Raw genomic sequence first — 20,383 nt, 5'->3', positions numbered from 1 at the left:
AGATCTTAAAGTATGGCTGGTATTACAAAACTGGTGAAAGCCAGAAGGACCAGAACATGTACAGTCATCTTGTCAGAGGTGCTGAGCACTCAGAACTCCTTTTCTGTCTTGTTAGTCTGTTCAAAATTAAACCTTTGGTTTCCAGTAGGGATATTTAAAATCCTTGGCTAACACTTTCAAGTAAAGTCAAAAAATGTGCTGTGCTTTGAAAGAAGCATTGCAGCTTCTGCAAAACTGTCACCTGTCCATACATGCCAATTCTTGTTCTCTTGTATCTTTGGTGATAACCTGTGAAGTCATTAAAGAAGGGTGATGGAGTTGTGAATAGCAATGCAAGTTTGAGCAGTCCTGTTAAAGACAGTAGACATAAGAGTCAAAAGGCCAGATTTTAAGTGTTCAGATCAAATTCCTTTTATGCCACTTGCCACCATTAGAGTTTCAAGGAGTTTTTTTGGTTTTGCTTAGTTGTTTATGGGTTGAGTTTGGATTTTTTGCGGTTGTGTTGAGACACATCTACACTGCCCATCTGGTTTATATGCAGATGCAGTTCAAAATATCTTATGATGGATGTAATATATCTTTATTATTTCCTTTAAAAAGAAAAATTCATGGTATCTTTCCAGTGTTGACATTTGAGCCGCTACGTATATGTGGAAGCACAGAAGAGAAAGTTTCTGTCTCTGCAATACCCCACTCAGGGTTAAATCACTGCAAATCACAGATGAAATGTGCCTGGTGCTGCTGTTTAGGGAGATTTAAGTGGTGCTTTAGGCTTTGTGCACATTCTTTTCATTCTAGGTGCACACTGCTGTGGCTGGAGAATAATTGCATCTGGCCATCACATTATATCGTAATTAAGCAATTAAAGCATGCTCTTGGCATTGTGTAGAGATTAATGACTGAGCAGGAGATGTTGCCACAGATTATTACACAGGCTGGCTCTCAACCCTCTCAGTGCAGCTTCTGGGCTGTGTTATTACTGCTGTCATAACCAGTTCTGGTCTTAAAGAGGTGAAGATAGGAATATTAATCTCTTTCATTAAAGCCACTTTGTTCTCAGTCTTTCATAGAATCATATCTCAGAAAAGCTGCTGCTGTACTCTAGCAGAGGAGCAACGCTAACCACAGCTGTGTTGGGTTATGATATGGAATGATATGGAATATGAGAATTCTTCATTTGAGACAGTTTTTGTTTCCATTGTTTTCTCAAAAATCCTTTATTTGAATTATTAAAAAAGGTAATATTAACCGAGTACCTTTGAGAATACATCTTTGAGATTCATTCTGTATGAACGCAAGCTGGATGAGCATTCCAAGAGAAGGGACAAACTCAGTGTGATAGGAAGTCAGAGGTATCCCCTATGACATACTTTTGAGAGCACACAGTCAGTTTTTATCAGATCACACGGGGATGTGTGCACACACAAACACACCCACCAAGGGTCAAACTCTGCTCCCAGTTAGAACTCTGCTCTGTTAACAGAGCTCTGTTCCTACTAATTTGCTATGAATTACTATAAATTCACACTGAAATCTTGAATAGCAAAACTAGGTATCATGAAACAGTACGGATATTAAATGTTCATTTTATTTTGTAAAGCTGTCATCATTTTATTTTAAAAAAGCAGTACTTTCTCTAATTGTATTCTGCAAGTTCAGTTAAGAAGCATATCAGCCTTTTGGACTAACAGTTAATGCATTAGCCCAGGGAAATCAGCACTCCAGTAGGCAGTTTTGAGAGTATGTCCAGTGGTATATTGAAATATCCAAAGGCTCAGTCAGCTCATGTAGTGGAAATCTATGTTAAACAGCTATGCTTGGAAATCCCCAGAAATGTCATTTATGACAGGCCTTGAAATTTGAAAAAGTCAAACAGTGAAGACAGATGGAGAGTCAGATGAAAATCCGTCTGTATTGATACCCATCAGCATGGTGGTCTGAAGAGTATATAAAATGGTTATTATCTTAAGGCAGCAGGCTGCCTTTTGAAACACTAATCCACTTCCAATTTTTATTCCTTGGTTTTCCTCTCAAACAGCTACAGGCTTACGGGCGGCAATTCACAATTCACCATCAACCCTTCTACGGGACAGATCATCACCAGCGCTCTCCTCGACCGGGAGGCGAGGGAGAACTACACCCTGGTGGTGGTGGCCAGCGACGGGGGCTTCCCCAGGGCTCTCTCCAGCTCCACCAGCGTGCTCGTGTCCGTGGCCGATGTGAACGACAACCCGCCAAAATTCCAGCACCACCCCTACGTCACCCACGTCCCGTCGCCCACCACTTCAGGTAGCCTGATTTCTGGCGCTTCCATAAACAGAGAATGTGGAATGGTTTGGGTTGGAGGGGACCTTAAAGATCATCTAGTAGCAAAGTACTTGCCATGGGCAGGGACATCTTCCACTAAATCAGGTTGCTCAAAGTCCCATCTCAGCCTGGCCTTGAACACTTCCAGGGATGGGCATTCATGGCTTCTCTGGGCAACATCTTAATGAAATGCTAAGCTGTGCCACCAGAAATGTTTCTGAGATGTTTCTCTGCAGCTGTTTTTCCTGGTATTATCTTTGCTGCATGGGAATGAGGAATAGCAAACCTCAAGTTAGCATCCACAGTTTAGCAGGCTTTTTCTGTTGGGTTCCTCCCATCCAAATTCAATTATATTTCTGTATTTACATAAAGTATACATACTGTAAATGATCACCCACTCAAAAAAGTTATTATTTTGCTGGTGTTAGGAAGATAATGGCCTGTTATTATTTTTGAAAGTCTCCTCTGAGCAATTCCTAAACAGGATTTTGACAGTCTCTTCCAAAAATGCCGTGTCTATTTCAGATGTTAATTATGTTGCCTTTCCTTGAGCCAAGTGGTGAAGTAAAATAAAATAATCAAGCAGCAATCTTCCTTTTGTGGAGCCTACACCGAAATTAAAGTTACTTCAGTCAACACAGGAGTTAATTTCTGATTCTGTTCACGTTCTGTGTTTTCACATACATACACATACATGGATATGTGATGCCTACAGAGAGAATTCTATGGTTTACAAAACAAATTTTCTTTTAGGAGAAAAAAAGATTATTTCCATGTCTTGGATTTTGTCTCTTAATTTTAAACAATTGTAAATACTTCTTCTTTTTATGGAAGAATGAATTTGTTTACAGTTCTTCTCTGTTTCCAGAATAACATTATGAAATTGTTTTATTATTGCATTCGTGTAATCTTACCGGTGCCTTTGCCTGGTTGTTTTTGGTGTGTTTCTTTAAATTATTTTCACGAGGAGTACACATAGGTTGACCTGATGTTTTCTGGCAATATCTTTTTGGGTGCTTTTTGTATGAAATATCTTATAACTAGAAACCTAAGCTATGTTTACTCTGTTTTTAACTTAGCAAAAACCTAGGGATGTATCCACTTTACTTATTTACAACTTAATTTTCTTTTTGGTATTTTTAAATTGAGTTTAAAAAGAGGAACTAGTAATAATATTAATATTATAATTTGAATAACTGAAGCACAAAATCTTCACTTCTTCCTGTCCCATTTCTCACAGGGGTTTGAATACTGGTCTTGTCTAAATATTCCTGCCCCTGGAGTACAAATCATGCACATGACTAATAGTGACATGAAGTATAGTTTTAAGGGATGCTGTCAAAGTCATTCCTGCCTCTAAATGATTTTCCCTTAAGAGGTTGAAAACAGCATTATTTTTATACAAAACTGGGTATTTTCTAAATTTTAGTGACAGTAAAACATCAACAGTATTCTGCAAATTGGTTGGACAATGTCAAATTTGAAAGACGTACTCATTAGATCTGTAAAGTCTAGTGAGGAAGAACACCCTGGGTTCTCCTTGAAGTCTGCAAATGTAGAGGATAGTACAAATGCTGCACATACAGTCAAGCTTATTGTGAAGCATAAATTCAAAAGACATGAAAAATCTGAGTGTAATCATGTTATTGTACTAGTGTGCAATAGTTTTGTATTTCTGTTTTACCAATGTGCTTTCAAAAATGCAGTCCTCTTAGTTATTGTCCTTGGAATACTCCTAGAAAATTAGAAGTAAGGGGCTGGTGGGGAGAAAGAAACATCACCTGGGAAATAGGAAGAGAAGGGATTGCAAGAGACAGTGATGTAGGTTAAATATCTGTGGATACTGCCTGTTCACTTATGTAACCTTAATAGTCCTTGAATTCCAGGGTAGAGTTTTTTCCATTGATAAATAGACTAAGAGTAGTTTTGAAAATCAAAATAGCATTCAATCTTACTGGGTTTATGGTTTTCATTGTGTGAATGTTCTAGAAGCAGGATGCTAGGCCTCCAAAAGGCTTCAGGTCTGTTTCCCAGTTAATGAGATCTGTATGTCCATCTCTCTGAATGCAGTGTCCTCTTTTTCAGCTCTACATTTTTCGGCTGTGTACATGTCTTGTGGGTTCACATCCTTACCTGCCCCTTGCTGAACTCACTTTTTTTGTTTAAAAAGCAGTTCATTTTCAGGGCAGTGTGAGGAAGAGCATGCTGTTCCAGGATGTACTTCTGAGTGAAAGGCTGGCATGATGTTTCTCACAGTCAGTACATTCGTTAAAGGACTGACCTAGCTTTGTTCTACATTTCAGGCTCATTTGTGTTTGCTGTGACTGTCACCGACGCAGATGCCGGCTCCAACGCTGAGCTCCATTATTCCCTTGTGGGGAAGAACTCAGAGAAATTCCACATTGATCCAGCAAGGGGGGCAATCCTGGCTGCAAAACCACTGGTGGGAGAGTCTGAAGTCACCATATCTGTTCATGTGAGGGATGGTGGCCGGTACCCCAAGACAGACTCTACCACTGTCACTGTGAGGTTTGTGGACAAAGCTGAATTTCCTCGTGTTCAGGCAGAGCAGGAGACCTTCACGTTCCCTGAAAACCAAGCAGTTGGGACGCTTGTCACCACCGTCTCTGGATCTTCAGCCAGAGGAGGCTCCTTGTCCTATTACATCGCCAGTGGTAACCTGGGCAGCACCTTCCTGGTGGATCAGGTGACGGGACAGCTTTCTGTCGGGCGGGCTTTAGATTTCGAATCTGTGCAGAAATACGTGGTATGGATTGAGGCCAGAGACACGGGTTTTCCCCCCTTTTCCTCCTACAAAAAATTGGAAATATCGGTGATTGACGTCAACGATAACATGCCGGAGTTTGAGCAAGATCCATTCATTGCAGAAATAGCGGAGAACCTGTCCCCACGGAAGATACTGACAGTGGCTGCTGTCGACAGAGACAGTGGCCTGAATGGACAGCTAAACTATGAAATAATTGAGGGCAATACTGAAAACAGTTTCAGTATCAATCGAGCCACTGGTGAGATCAGAAGCATCCGGCCCTTGGACAGGGAGAAACTGTCTCAGTACACACTAACCATAAAAGCTTCAGATAAAGGCAGTCCGCTCCAGAGCACGACTGTCAAAGTTATTGTTAATGTTTTAGATGAAAATGACAATGCTCCGAGGTTTTCACAGATATTCAGTGCTTCTGTGCCTGAAAATGCTCCTCTGGGTTTTACAGTAGCGCGAGTCACAACATCAGATGAGGACATTGGGGTGAACGCAGTCAGCAGGTACTCCATAAGGGATACGAGTCTCCCGTTTACCATAAATCCCAGCACTGGGGACATCACCATCAGCAGACCACTGAACAGGGAGGACACCGACCGCTACAGAATCAGGGTCTCTGCACATGACTCAGGGTGGACGGTGAGCACAGACGTCACCATATTTGTCTCAGATGTCAATGACAATGCCCCACGATTTACAAAACCGTCCTATTACCTGGAGTGTCCCGAGCTTCCTGGGATTGGGCTAAAGGTCACCCAGGTTTCAGCCACTGATCCAGATGAAGGGTCCAATGGTCAAGTCTTCTACTTCATAAAATCCCAGTCTGAGTTCTTCCGCATTAATGCAACCACGGGAGAGATTTTCAACAAGCAGTACTTAAGGTACCAAAACTCCAGTGGTTCCAGCAATGTCAACATCAACAGGCACAGCTTCATCGTGACATCATCAGACCGGGGCAGTCCCCCGTTAGTGAGTGAGACCACCGTCACCATAAACGTAGTAGACAGCAATGACAACGCACCGCTCTTCCTCACCCCTAAATATTTCACTCCTGTGACTAAGAACGTGAAGGTTGGCACAAATTTGATTAAAGTTACTGCAGTGGATGACAAGGACTTTGGCTTGAATTCTGAAGTGGAGTACTTCATCGCTGATGAGAGCAAAACTAATAAATTCAGATTGGACAGGAATACAGGCTGGATTTCTGTGTCATCTTCACTAATGGCTGATTTGAACAAAAACTTCCTGTTTAAAGTGAAAGCCAAGGACAAGGGTAATCCCCCGCTCTCATCCGAAGTAGCTGTTGAAATCGTAGTGACAGAAGAAAATTACCATACACCCGAGTTTTCCCAGAGCCGCATGAGCGTTACTATCCCGGAGAGTTACTCTGTTGGAACAGTGGTCAGGACAGTTTCAGCACGAGACAGAGATGCTGCTATGAATGGATTAATCAGATACAATATTTCCTCTGGAAATGAAGCTGGAATCTTTGCTATTAATACAACCACTGGTACACTGACACTAGCCAAACCGCTCGATTTTGAGTTAGACCAAAAGCACGAGCTGGTTGTTACTGCCACGGATGGAGGATGGGTGTCCCGAACAGGCTACTGCAGTGTCACCGTTAATGTCATTGATGTCAATGATAACTCCCCAGCATTCAGCCCTGAGGAGTACTTTCCCACCGTGCTAGAAAATGCGCCCAGTGGGACAACTGTTATTTGTTTAAACGCCACTGATGCTGACTCTGGATCTAACGCTGTGATTGCGTATGCCATCCAGTCCTCAGACAGCGACCTCTTTGTCATTGACCCCAACACAGGAACCATCACCACCCAGGGATTTTTAGATTATGAAACAAAGCAGAGTTACCATCTAACTGTAAAGGCTTTTAATGTTCCAGATGAAGAGAGGTGCAGCTTTGCTACTGTCAACATCCAGTTAGAAGGGACAAATGAATATGTGCCTCGTTTTGTGTCCAAGCTTTATTATTTTGAGGTTTCAGAGGCAGCCTCCAAAGGTACTGTTGTAGGTGATGTTTTTGCAAGTGATCGTGATATGGGCATTGATGGAGAAGTCCACTACCTCATCTTTGGCAACAGCAGAAAGAAGGGCTTCCAGATAGATGAGAAAAGTGGCCAGATCTATGTTTCGGGGCCTCTTGACAGAGAAAAAGAGGAACGAATCTCTTTAAAAGTCCTTGCAAAAAATTTGGGGAGCATTCGTGGTGCAGATATAGATGAAGTAACAGTTAATATCACAGTCCTGGATGCCAACGATCCTCCTGTTTTTACCTTGGGAGCCTACAATATACGGATCAGCGAGGGTGTTCCTCCAGGCACCCATGTCACGTTCGTCAGTGCCTTTGACTCAGATTCTGTCCCCAGCTGGAGCAGGTTTTCCTATTTCATTGGGTCTGGCAATGAGAACAGCGCCTTTTCCATCAACCCACAGACAGGACAGGTGACGGTCACTGCAGAGCTGGATCGAGAAACGCTGCCTGTCTACAACCTCTCTGTGCTGGCCATCGATTCGGGAACGCCATCTGCAACAGGAAGTGCCTCTCTAGTGGTAACTTTGGAAGACATCAACGACAACGGCCCTACCTTGTCCACCAGCCAAGGAGAAGTCCTGGAGAACAACCGTGCAGGAACTCTGGTGATGACGCTTCAGTCGTCAGATCCCGATCTCCCTCCCAACCAAGGTCCTTTCACGTATTACTTGCTCAGCACTGGCCCTGCCACCAGCTACTTCAGCCTCAGCACCGCTGGAGTCCTGACAACGACGAGGGAGATTGACAGGGAGCAAATCAGTGATTTTTACCTCTCGGTGATTACGAGAGACTCTGGTGTTCCTCAGATGTCTTCCACAGGAACTGTGCAGATCAAGGTAATAGACCAAAATGACAACCCGTCTCAGCCCAGAACAGTAGAAATCTTTGTTCATTATTATGGCAACCTCTTCCCAGGTGGAATTTTGGGCAACGTAAAGCCGCAGGATCCAGACGTGCTAGACAGCTTCCAGTGCTCCCTCACCTCAGGAGTCACCAGCCTTTTCAGCATTCCCGGGGGCACCTGTGAGCTGCACTCACAGGCGAGGTCCACGGACGGCACGTTTGACCTGGCCGTCCTCAGCAATGACGGGCTACACGGAGCCGTCACCAGCAGCGTCCGCATCTTCTTTGCGGGCTTCAGCAACACCACCATCGACAACAGCGTCCTCCTCCGCCTGAGCGCCCACAGCGTGCGGGACTTCCTGACCAACCACTACCTGCACTTCCTGCGCATCGCCAGCTCCCAGCTGACGGGGCTGGGCACGGCCATCCACCTCTACGGCCTCTACGAGGACAGCAACCACACCTTCCTGATGGCGGCCGTCAAGCGCGGCAACAACCAGTACGTGAACCCCAGCGGCGTGGCCACCTTCTTCGAGAGCATCAAGGATGTCCTCTTCCGCCAGAGCGGGGTGCGGGTCGAGGCCGTGGACTACGACTGGTGCCTGCAGAGCCCCTGCCAGAATGGAGGGAGCTGCCTGAGGAGGCTGGCGGTGAGCCCCGCGCTGAGGACACACGAGAGCGTCCCCGTCATCATCGTGGCCAACGAGCCACTGCGGCCCTTCGTGTGCAGGTGTCTGCCGGGGTACGACGGGAGCCTGTGCGAGACCGACATCGACGAGTGCCTCCCGTCGCCCTGCCACAATGACGGCACCTGCCACAACCTGGTGGGGGGCTTCTCCTGCAGCTGCCCTGAGGGCTTCACCGGCATGGCTTGCGAGAGGGACGTCAACGAGTGCCTTTCCAGCCCCTGCAAAAACGGCGCTGCCTGCCAGAATTTCCCAGGAAGCTTCAACTGCGTTTGTAAAACCGGGTACACAGGTATGCTTTTACTCCTCTATATGCCTTACAGTCCAGAAAAGATGGCGAGAGTGTGGAGATGTGCCTTCTTAGCCCAAGATGAAGAGGTCATGCAAAATGAGGTATTAATAGTGTGAAAACTCAGAATACCCAGGTGCCTGCGATATTATTTTATTTTAGCTCTCTCCCAAGGCAAATCTCACTTACCTGATTTGCATTAGAACAGGGAGATCTTTGCGAAAGCTATTCAAATTTTTTAAATGTGTGGAAACCATCTCCAATGGTTAAGTATGATTTTTCTGTACATGTTGTTGTTATGCATATTGTGGGAGCATTTAAAGTCTACTAGAAGTGTGCCAAGCAAGAAAATCAGCCTCTGCCCCAAATTACTTGCAGGACAGAAAACAGATGAAGGATATGGGAAAAAACAGAATTCAGGCAAATTGGTCAAACCTCGCTGTTCTGTATTTTGTCCCTTTGTCATTTATTTTTTTTCATTAAGTGCAGAAATGCATTCCTACCCCTTCTGAGTATTTTTTCTCTGATATTTGTTACACATTCAAACACAGCAGTATTGTAACCCAGAAAAGGAGGCTGGTCTGTGCTTCTACCATGAGTAGGATATTTAAGGAAGGTCTTAACAATTTTGTCCAATGCTTATAGCACTTTTCTTAGAAATCAAGAAAAAAAAATCTAACCAGGGGAGATTAGGTAAGGCTTTCAGTGCCTTTTCTAAGGAGTATTTCTGCACTGAAGAAGCCACAGGGCAGCCCAGCTCAGGACAGCTCTGTCCATTCTGGTGTGGGAATTGCCACCACCACAAATCACCTGTAACCCATGGAAGGATCAGGGGAACAACTGTCCCTTTGTGTTTTTTTACTTAAAGCTAGTCTGCGCAGGAGAGAATGGAGGAGGAAGTTAATTTCAAAGTAAAGATTTAATTACTTAATTTAAATCACAGCTGCAGCAGTGGATACATATTCAGTGCAGCATCAAGGATGCCGATGAGATCATCTGCATCCTAAGCCTCAGGTCAGGAGCAATTGCTGTTAATTGACAAGCAGTTCTAATTAGGTTACCAATCTAGGATTTTACTTCATGTTGTATTAGCATACCAAATTATTTTGCCAGGAGCATGGCAAAATAATTTTAGAACACCTATGGCCTGTAACTCTTGAGGTCATTAGCACCAGACAGCACATGGGTGTGTGTTTGCTCTTGCAGTGAAGCAAAACACTTCATTAACTCTAGTGGCAAACTACAGTGTATTCCTCTAGACTGTAATTTGAAACATTTATGAAGCATCCAGCTGATTTCTTCTGGTATTAAATTTGTACATTAATGCTCAACCCTTATCTCAGCTAAAAATCAAGCACTGCATGTGACAAGTTTAAAAAAAAAAGATGAGTATTTTTACTAAGAGAATGTGATGAGAGACTCTTAGAGTTGGAAGTGTTGGATTTCTTTCATGCCATGAATTAAATGTGGCATCTGATAGGAGCTTTCTTAAACTCCTTGTCAACACAAATAACCTTAAAATAGATTGCCACTGAGGCAGACATTTCTATTTGAGAGTCAGATGTTGTTTAATCAGTTGGCCGCTGCAGAATCAAGAGTTATTAAAGTGTCCTGAGATTAATTGATCAAGACAGAAAACAAATGGCACCAGTGTAATTAAAAGACAAAATATCTTTGGAGTTTAATATCAACAGAGCTTATTAGATAAGATCACAATTATCACACAGTATATTTAGATATTTTATGTCTACAAAAGCATATTTGAAATTCTTTAAATTAAATATTAAATAGGTTCTGCAAACAAATGTCAGTGTACTGATTGTTTGAGAATGCTTGACATAGAGGCTATTATGTCATTATTATACTGCCAACAGAAAGAGAACACAGCTGCTTGGGCTCTTAATTTGCATTCATATGTGATTAAAGATAGCCACAGTAGATGTAAAAATAAAGTCTCAAACTGTTTCTTCATGACTATAAGCCTTGAGTGCTCAACCACAACAAAAAAGTGGCATCCAAACTAGTGGATTTCTAATTCAGTTCCCCATATACATAATTTTGCTTCTTCTGTTGGAATGAAAATACAGTCTCATAATTGAATTTGCATGCTTGGTAAAAAAAATAACATTTACATGGTAGTGCATGGAAGTAGAAATTAGAATTTTCTGGGACAGACTCTCTGTTCACTGTAAATTAGACTACATGAGCTGTAGACCTTTATAATGGTGTACCTGAAAACTGAGAATCTTACTTTTCCTTGATTTATTATGTTTTGTCAGCTGCATTTCACTTCATCATACTGCAAAAGGTAATGTCATTTTTTTCACTGGATAGGATTATAAAGACTGATTACCTCAGAGTAACAACATTAGGGTTTGAACAATCTGTTATAATTATATCTCTTAATGATGAACAGGTTTTGTTTTTAAAATAATCGTTTTCTGGAGGGAATATGCTGGTGATTTACAGTAGTTGTCTGCCCTTCCTTTGAACCTTTCATTTCCTGTTTTCCAAGATTCATTAAGATGAAGGAATGTACGTTTGTGAAGTTGTTTCAAATGCAAGATTAGAATGCTAGAACAACCACTTTAAAAGATGGACACAGAGAACCACAAAAACTAAAACTCCCAAATCAGCTTAAATATTAGTTGAAGAACATTCAGCTCATATCTGTTCCTGCTACATTTTTCAATTAACAAAAAAAAAAAAAAAAAAAAAAAAAAAAGTCTGAGGAACCTAGATTTTTGCATAAACCCCTGCCTGTGATAACATCAGCTGGAGGTGATGAATGATAAATGTTGAATGCTGTCTGTTACCAATTACCCATCATTCTCCTAATTTTCACAGTCTTCATAAAAGGATCTTTCTGATGCAGAAATGAATACCTTGCATCTTTCAGAATTTCAGCCAAGAATTGATCTATAAACTCAGCTAACTTCAGTTTTCATCTAGGCCAATTTGGATGGGATTGTGAGCAACTTGGTCTCGTGGAAGATGTCTCTGCCCATGGTACGGGGTGGAACAAGATGGTCTTTTAGGCTCTTTCCAACCCAAACCATTCTATGATTCCATAATTCTGTTAGTCTAAACACACTTATGTTGGTTTCAAGAGTTCTTCAAACAACAGTTAAGCATAAAGAAGATGCTGTTATTCATTGGTTAGAGTGCAGCTGAAATAAATATCCATATTCTCTTGCTGACTCAGCAAATGTGCCAGCTTTAATGTCAGCTGAGAAAAATAAGAGTATTTAGTTAGAATTAACTGCAAAGATCTGAGTAAGCCTGTTTAGCTCCACTTGATTTTTTTTGTGAAAACTGAGCAGCATCACTGAGCTATTTTAAGCATATCTGTCTCACTTTTGCTATGTGCTCTCCTTCATGAGTCAAAGACATCTACTACGGACCATAAATTGAAAACAAAGAAAACAGCAAAATCTCACATAAAAAGTTAGCTCATCCTTCAGTCATGCCCATTAGAGAATAAAACATAAATAAATACCCCCAAAGCATAATTAGATTCAGACACTGGAAAAGTTTCCTGGATTTATGGTGCATCTACAAGTGACGTATTAACCGCAGGAATCCTCCAGCGCTCCATTTCCACCCTGCTTGCAGTCACACATGGAGAGCTGCTGCTCACATGGAAGAGCTGCTTGCAAACTGTAGGTTAAACAAAAAAGCAGAAGAGTGGGGAGAAACAATAGGTTTTCTTCATTAGGTAACTCAGGTTGTTAAACTCTGAAAAAGGCAGCAGAGTTTGTAAAGCACAGTCCTGGTTTGCTACAGTTTTAAGTTGCACCAGCAACCTCTAAGGACTGGTGCATTCCTGTCATGGGAGATGTAAAATTACAAGATATATGTGACATACAAGAATGGACACCCTCTGTGCAAGCTCATGTTGTACTTTTAACTTAAACGTATGCATATGGTGTAAGAAATAAAACCATTAATTATCGATGCAGAAAGAAGCATTAAGACAGTCTTAGCCCTTGCTTTGTGCATATTGCCTGGCTGAGATGAAGTTCAGGAGGAGTCTGGAAGACTGTGGCTGCTTTGGTGAATTTTTGCAGTGAAACAGGGAGGACAAACATAACAACACTTTGAAGTTTTTGCTGAGCACAGGCAGTGAAGTCTGGCACTGCTGGCGACAGGAAGACAGGTTCCAAGAGTGGGATGTAGTGGAAATGTTGCTAAACTCATCAAAGTCAAACAATGAAAACCTTAGAAATAAAGACCAGTATTTTTGTAGTTAATGTTTCCATGCAAAGAAAATTTTAGTTTTGTACAAAAAATACGCGTGTCTGTACTTGGTCTCTGTTAAAATCTTCACTTTTTCTCTTGGTTCCCTTCCTTACTGAAATGAATTATGTGATTTTCAGTTTGTTCTCTGGGGAATAATATTTACCACATGTGACAATGTCTGCTTAGAAAAGGACTGTATCCAGGGTAGTTTGTTTTAGTTTCAGAGGACTGTGGTCTCTCCAAGTCAGGAAGGAGGTTGTAATTGATGAGGAAAATAAGAAATATCATATAATGTACAATAGCAGCCTCTGTTCAGCATGACCTGCTTGTGCAGGGTCCAGCAAGGGCTGTCTGTATCTCCTTTGCACTCATTAGTATATTGCACTCAACAGGGAAAAAAAAAAGATACATTTTTACAGTTCTTTATTTCAGCATTGCCTTTAACTGCATGATATCTCTTTTATAGGCACCAGTTAATAAAATAATAAAATTAAAACAACAGTCCAGCAGAACCTATAATCACAATGAGACACTTGAACAGTAGAGTTATTTTCTCTGTGCCACACATTATGCCTGTGGCATCCTGTCTGTGATTCCTCTCTCCATCCCAGAGCTGGCCCATGGCACCAGCTCTCCTGGCCATTTGTTCATAACCTCATTACCTACACCACCAGCCTGATTTTCTATTTCCCTGAGTAGTCTGACCTGGAAATTGCTTTTGTTCCCTCATCACAGGGAAAACATGTGACTCCACTGTCAACTACTGTGAGTGCAACCCATGTTTCAATGGTGGGTCCTGCCAAAGTGGGCTGGAGGGGTATTTCTGCCACTGTCCCTTCGGTAAGTGCCCTTCTCTCTTCTTCACCTCCCTTTCTCTATTCATATTTCTATTTATTTTTACCTGCAGAAATGATTTCTGGTTTGAAAATGATTCAAGGTCTGGAAAAACTGCATGTATTTAGAGGTTCAATTAACTAATTTTTCTTCAAAAGAAAATTAAAAAGTGATGTGATCACAACAAATAGATATTTGTCATTCCTAGCAGCAGGTCCTTTATCTCTCACAGAAAAAAACATAAGTCCCAGTCAAACGACTCAGTGCCTAAAAATTAGAAAGAATGTTTCTGATTAGATAGATAGATAGATAGATAGATAGATAGATAGATAGATAGATAGATATAGCTGTCCAAAAGTAAGAATGGATGCTTGAAATACTTAAATCAAGACCCTTGGCTTCCTAAAGAAGAAACTTGACTACAGCTGGATCAGGGCTGAAGTACCTTCACACCAAGTATATCCAAAGTTCAGTCTGAAGGAGGAATAATGATGATAACAAAGCTCTCCTGATAGATAACAGGCACTTTTAGAGTAAGAGTAAGACCACTATAAAATAACATCAGTATTTTACATCAGAGAAGTATATAGTAGTGCCAAAATAGTTCCATAATTTTTTCGAATTTAATTATCCCAGATTTGGTTTGTGGAGTGAACCCAATAAAAACATAGAGCAACATGGATATTTTAAGGCATCGTGACACGATTGCCACAAGATTGATTCTGAATGCAGATTAATCCAGAATTGCTATTGTTCATATGGAAAAGTATGAAAGTAAATGTAACAAATTAATAAAAAAACTAGAAATGTCCAAAAATCATCTACAGTGCTTTAAGGTTGCTGAAAACCCTCTCACAAAAGTATAATTCTCAATATGCATTTGTAACTAATGCTGAATATGTTTTTCTATTAACATGTGGAATAATTTCTCTATTCCCTTTTATTTCCTATATTGTACATTTCCTCAGGGTTTATTAATTTCCAAATGTAAATAATACTCATAAATTAAATCAGGTTTTTTTCCCCATTGTTGCTACAGTAGAAGAAAAATCAGGGGAAATTATGTGACAGAGATCTGAAAAGAAGTATGCAGAATGCACCAAAATATGAGTATTAGTAAAAAAACATTTTAATCACATATATGCTTATTTCATAAGTATAAAAAATGAACCACCCAGTGAGAAACACTTCAGATAACAGCCGCAGAGCGAAAAATAAACTCATCTTGCACATTTGTTTCCATAGCTGGATTAACAAATGCCCGATGATAATTCACAACCATGTCTTGACAGAGCTGTCAAGTTGGTTTGGTTTGGTGTTTTCTGAAGAAGCCACAGAAGTGCTTTTTCAATAGATGCATCTATCCTTTGTACTTCAATTTTTAAGTTTATACGTAATGCACCTCAGCACCCAGCTGTAGGTAATAGCAATCTTCTGTTGGTTTTGTGATTTAAATTGTACATTAGGAGTTCCACAGCCATGTGGAGAACACATCCATACTTCTCTCCTGGGAGAAGACATGATGAGGAAAAAACTGCCCAATTCCAGACTTTGCTTCTCGTTTTCCAGGTGTTTTTGGGAATCACTGCGAGCTCAACAGTTACGGATTTGAAGAGCTGTCCTACATGGAGTTCCCCAGTATGGATCCCAACAATAATTACATCTACATAAAGTTTGCCACCATAAAGAGTAACGCCTTGCTGCTGTATAACTATGACAACCAGACCGGGGAGAGGGCAGAATTCCTGGCACTGGAGATAGTGGAAGGGAGGCTGAGGTTCTCCTACAACCTGGGTGGTGGCACGTACAAGCTCACCACAGCTAAGAAGGTGTCTGATGGACAGTTCCACACCGCCATCGCCCGCCGGGCTGGAATGGTAAGAAATGCCAAAATGAGGATTTCAAGGCGAGTTCAGCCAAATCCCTTTGGCTTCCAGGCGAACTCAGAGGAACGTGAAATTAGTGACGTTGAGTTTGCTAGCAGAAACTCCAACTTTGGGAAAAAACCTCCTTCGTTTCTGCCTTATTCCAACTGACTCAAAGCCCTGTGGTGGTTTGTTTAGTAGTATGATGATGATAAAGTATAATGAAAAGAACATGTGCAAAATGCCCCCATACTCTCAGTGTGAAAAATGAGAGCCAGGAATAATTAATGACATAGATTATTATACATGGGGCTAATTAACTGCTGTAGATTACAGGGATGATTATCAGGGAATGCCAATTAACCACAGTAATTGCCAAAAGCCTCAAAATAATTTTTCTTAACATTTGGAAAATAGGAGTGGACAGACTTGAAATTCTAGGCATCTGTGACCTCCATGAGCTAATTCAGAGATTTTTCCAATCTCATCAGACTGGGAGCCTGGTTTTCCTCTGTAGCACACATATAAAAAGTTAAAAGGTGCTACATTAAGAGAATTTTTTGAGGGGAAGGAGGGAAGTTACTTCTCTGTCCCCCAGAATGCATCAGAGGTGAAGAACTCAGCCAAAAACTAGGACAACTGATTGCCATATGCCTGGCACTCTGACCCCTCTCCTGCATTTTTTTTTTTTCCAGTAAATGTTTTCTATTCCTCCTCTCCCATTTTTTAATAATATTTCCAAAGTAGAACATAAACCAAATGCTCTTTGAATCCAAGCCAAGTTTTTTGACTCCAGTGTTTGAGTTAGAAATTAAACCAAATCTTTTCACCATCCATTGTCAGTAGCTATTGCCCAACAATTCCATTCTCAGGCAGAAATGGCCAGCATACATGGAACTCATGTTTGGAATTAAAGTCATAGAGCAATAATAATACAATGGGGTTCCCCATTTTGGTTTGTATATTTCAAACTAGAAGTGATGGATGGAATAAAAGCAGTAAACTTTTCTACCCAGTGTGGCTCCCTTCCAGTCCTTGCAGAGTCTTCAGCCCAGAACTCCATTAAAGTTCATTGTGTGAGACCTGGTATCTCCATTTACTCTGGATGTTGGTCTCTTCTCCTGAGTTACAAGCGACATGACAAGAGGAAATGGCCTTAAGTTTTGCAGCAGGGGAGTTTTAGATTGAATATTAGTAAAGAGTTCTTCCCCATAAGGGTTGTCAATGTCTGGAACAGGCTGCCTAGGGAAGTGGTTGAGTCACCATCCCTGGAGATATTAAAAATATGTGTAGATGTGTCACCTGGGGACATGGTTTAGTGGTGGCCTTGACAGTGCTGGCTTAGTGGTTGGACTCTTGCAGATCTTTTCCAACATTAGGAATTCTATGGTTCTGTGAAATCTGGTCTTCAGCTGGATTTGCAAATCCAATTTGTGTGTGTTTTTAGGACTTACATATCCAAATAAAATGAAGGATAATTGTGATGTTGAGCAATAACTTTGGTTTGATGTGCTTTAATATCAGATATTCAATTTGCATCTTCCAAATTTAATAATTTACATCACAGCTTCCTAATGGTAAAGCCCGAAGGTACACTTTAATCTTGACATGCACCAGGTTCCCATTTTAGTAACGAAAGCAGAATGTTACTTCTATAAGTAAGACATAAATGGCTAAGTATAGGGACACAGAGTAAAAGTTGCAGCAAATAAAATGAAGCACACTGAAGAAAAAAAACACAGAAAGAAAATGTTTTACTTGTCAGTGTGCCAAGACTATAGAAGAAGAGAGAACATAAAAAGGGCTATTTATAGAAATTTCAGCTATGAATGCTTCAGGCTAAAAGCAAATATTTAAGATAACCTATACCTTTGTATGATTTTTTGTTTGTTTGTTTGTTTGTTTTTAATGTTTAAACCTATTCAGTTACATCAGCTGTTTACAAACAGTTGTGAAGAGAATTGCCTTTGTTTTAGATATTTCTGCTGCGGAAAAAATGTCTCCCAGGTGTCCAAAACTGGATAAAATAGGCCCCCTTTAGGATTCCAAATCTGTCATTTCCTACAACACAGTGGGATTTTATCGGAAACTGGTAAAATCATTAAGTTGTCAGTCCTGAGCTATTGCAAAGTGACAGGACAGAAAGGCTCATAATGTGGCAAGGTAACTGTAGAGTAATGCTTCAGTAACAAGCAGGAACATTTGACTAACATTAGAAAATAAATTGTATGAACTCTGTTCCAAGTAAAATACACTCTCAAGTATCCAGCCCTTCAGCTGGGGCTGGAGCTTGGCTTGCAGAGCACATAGCAATGTAAGTTAGGGAGATTATGCTGATTGAGCTAAGAACAAAAAAACTCATTTCAGTTTTTGTTGTTGATGTTCTGAAGGAAAAATATGTATGCATGTGGTGGCATACAGAGTAGCCAGCTTATTATTCTTTCTCTGAATTGTTTCATTTACGCAGGGCTATAATCTGCTTTGGAACTGCAGCCTGACATTTCTTGGGAGAAGCACTTTGCTTATTTGTATGGAAAGAAATTCAAGATAAGCTTCCATTAAAAATAGCAGATTGAACAATTTAATCATACTGTAGGGCATGATTTAGGGCTAAGGGCTCTGAATTTATTTGGTCAGTACTGTGCATCAGCCTGCAGCATGCACTGGAGCTAGCATGGCCAGTCTGTGAGGATTTCAACAGGCTGTTGTTACCAAACTTATTTGCAGGCAGTGGAAAAAAACCTCTGCAGAGTAATGATGTACTGATAGCCAGTGCTGCTTGCTCAGCTCCCATAGAGCAATCTAAATCAAAATATAAACTGAGGCATTGTTAAAGGTGGCATTTGATTTGAATTTGCTGTAAAACTGTACCACACATTTAGCTGAAACATGAGGAGATGTACAATGTGGAGATTATGTTTATTTTTCTGAAAATTTGTTTTAAGGAATAACTAACCTTCAGGGTTGGTTGGGATTTCTTTTTTTCAGCGCATCTGTTATTAATAAATCACTGTGGGGACAATTCTTTGCTAAATAAGGAATAAAATAAAAACTCCTTTTCAAATCAGCAGGAGTTATTTCATTATTTTAGTGACAGCTTTGGTTAGACTTTTATAGATTACAAATAGAAGTGCCATGAGTAGCTTTAGTGTAAATAAGTTGGATGGATAGTCACAGAATCACAAAATACTTTAGTTTGGAAAGAACCTTAAAGATCCTCTGCTTCCAACCCCCCTGTCACGGACACAGATACCTTCCACTAAATCAGGTTGAGGCAGCCTTGTTGTCTGTGACTTGATGGCTTGGGGATAAAAATAGTAATAATAATAAATAAAGAGTAAGACTGCTGTAAGTAGTGGTAATGCCTGGCACTTCCCTAAACATCAGCTTGGTCTCACTTTAGGTGTCCAGATGCTTCTCCATTATCAAAGTTGAGATCCCTCATGACCTCTTAGTCAAGGGGTTACCTTAAGCAGGTCCATTTGGTGACTTTTTGAGTTTTATTGAGTGGTTGGTTATTATTTTTAACTAGTAATCTCAGTGTTTCTACTCCCAGGGTCATTTTTTTAAACTGGTAATCTCAATGTATGTACTCCCAGCTTTTGTAACATGGTTTTTATCAAGTTCAATATGTTTAATGTCATGGTAAAGCCCCTGAAGGAACTCCCATTGTGATTGGAAGGGGCAGCTTTTTGCTTAGAACCATGTCAGGAGTAGGATGTAGGAGCCAAAATAACTCCAGTGTCCAGGAGTAAAGCAAACAAGTATGAGAGAAACCCTGCCCAAATGTGAAAAACTGGTGTTTAACTCCATCTCTTTATGAAGCAGACAGTTGGCTTCCTCTGTGTTCGTATCCACACTTTGGTGGTGTCCAGGCTGTGCTGGCAGAGTGTGGAGTTGAGCAGTGGCTCTGAAGCACCCTGCAATCCCGAGTGACATTGTGACATAGAAGCGCTCCTTTCTAGCCAAGTCCTTGATATAATGCACTTATGCATAAGTAATTCATGTGGTTTGAGACTAAAGCTTTTTAATATTCAGCATATTTGTGTGTATGCCTTTTGCAGGCAGCATCCCTGACAGTGGATTCCTGCTCCGAGGACCAGGAGCCAGGCTACTGCACTGTCAGCAGCGTTGCTGTTTCGACTGATTGGTAAATATTTCTTCATTTTGTAGGGTTAGTTTGAGGTTTGGGTGGGATTTTTTTGGAATAAGTTAAGAAGAAATCTCCCTGTAAAGCCAGAGAAAGTTGGAGTAATGATAAGGCTCCGAAATGTCAGTTTCTTACGTCTTTGCAGAAGCAAATTAAATTTTCTGCTTGTGCTGCTGCTTGCTAGGTCAGGCTACATTTCTGCATGGAACTGGATCATAACAAGGAGTTTGCTCAGAAATCCCCAGCTCTTGATACCATCTCTGTCCCCAGGCTCTGGTGGCAGTCAGGAAATGCACAGCCATGAGTAGTCTGCACTGTGAGATAAATGAGGTTAA

General features: G+C 41.0%; 1 protein-coding gene across 1 annotated transcript in view; it reads left to right on the top strand.

Moving 5' to 3' along the window:
- The window catches only part of FAT4 (FAT atypical cadherin 4), a 120,430-nt gene that overhangs the window by 87,194 nt on the left and 12,853 nt on the right, over positions 1-20,383 (top strand). The window contains exons 8-12 of the mRNA XM_031504679.2: positions 2,039-2,289; positions 4,611-8,960; positions 13,935-14,039; positions 15,603-15,910; positions 19,963-20,048. Of these exons, the coding sequence (XP_031360539.2) occupies positions 2,039-2,289; positions 4,611-8,960; positions 13,935-14,039; positions 15,603-15,910; positions 19,963-20,048 (5,100 nt within the window). The remainder of the gene's footprint in view (positions 1-2,038; positions 2,290-4,610; positions 8,961-13,934; positions 14,040-15,602; positions 15,911-19,962; positions 20,049-20,383) is intronic.

Source organism: Lonchura striata, chromosome 4 (assembly GCF_046129695.1).
Source record: "Lonchura striata isolate bLonStr1 chromosome 4, bLonStr1.mat, whole genome shotgun sequence".
Taxonomy (NCBI): domain Eukaryota; kingdom Metazoa; phylum Chordata; class Aves; order Passeriformes; family Estrildidae; genus Lonchura; species Lonchura striata.
The sequence above is the reverse complement of the archived record's forward strand: the minus strand, read 5'-3'. Positions and strand labels throughout refer to the sequence as shown.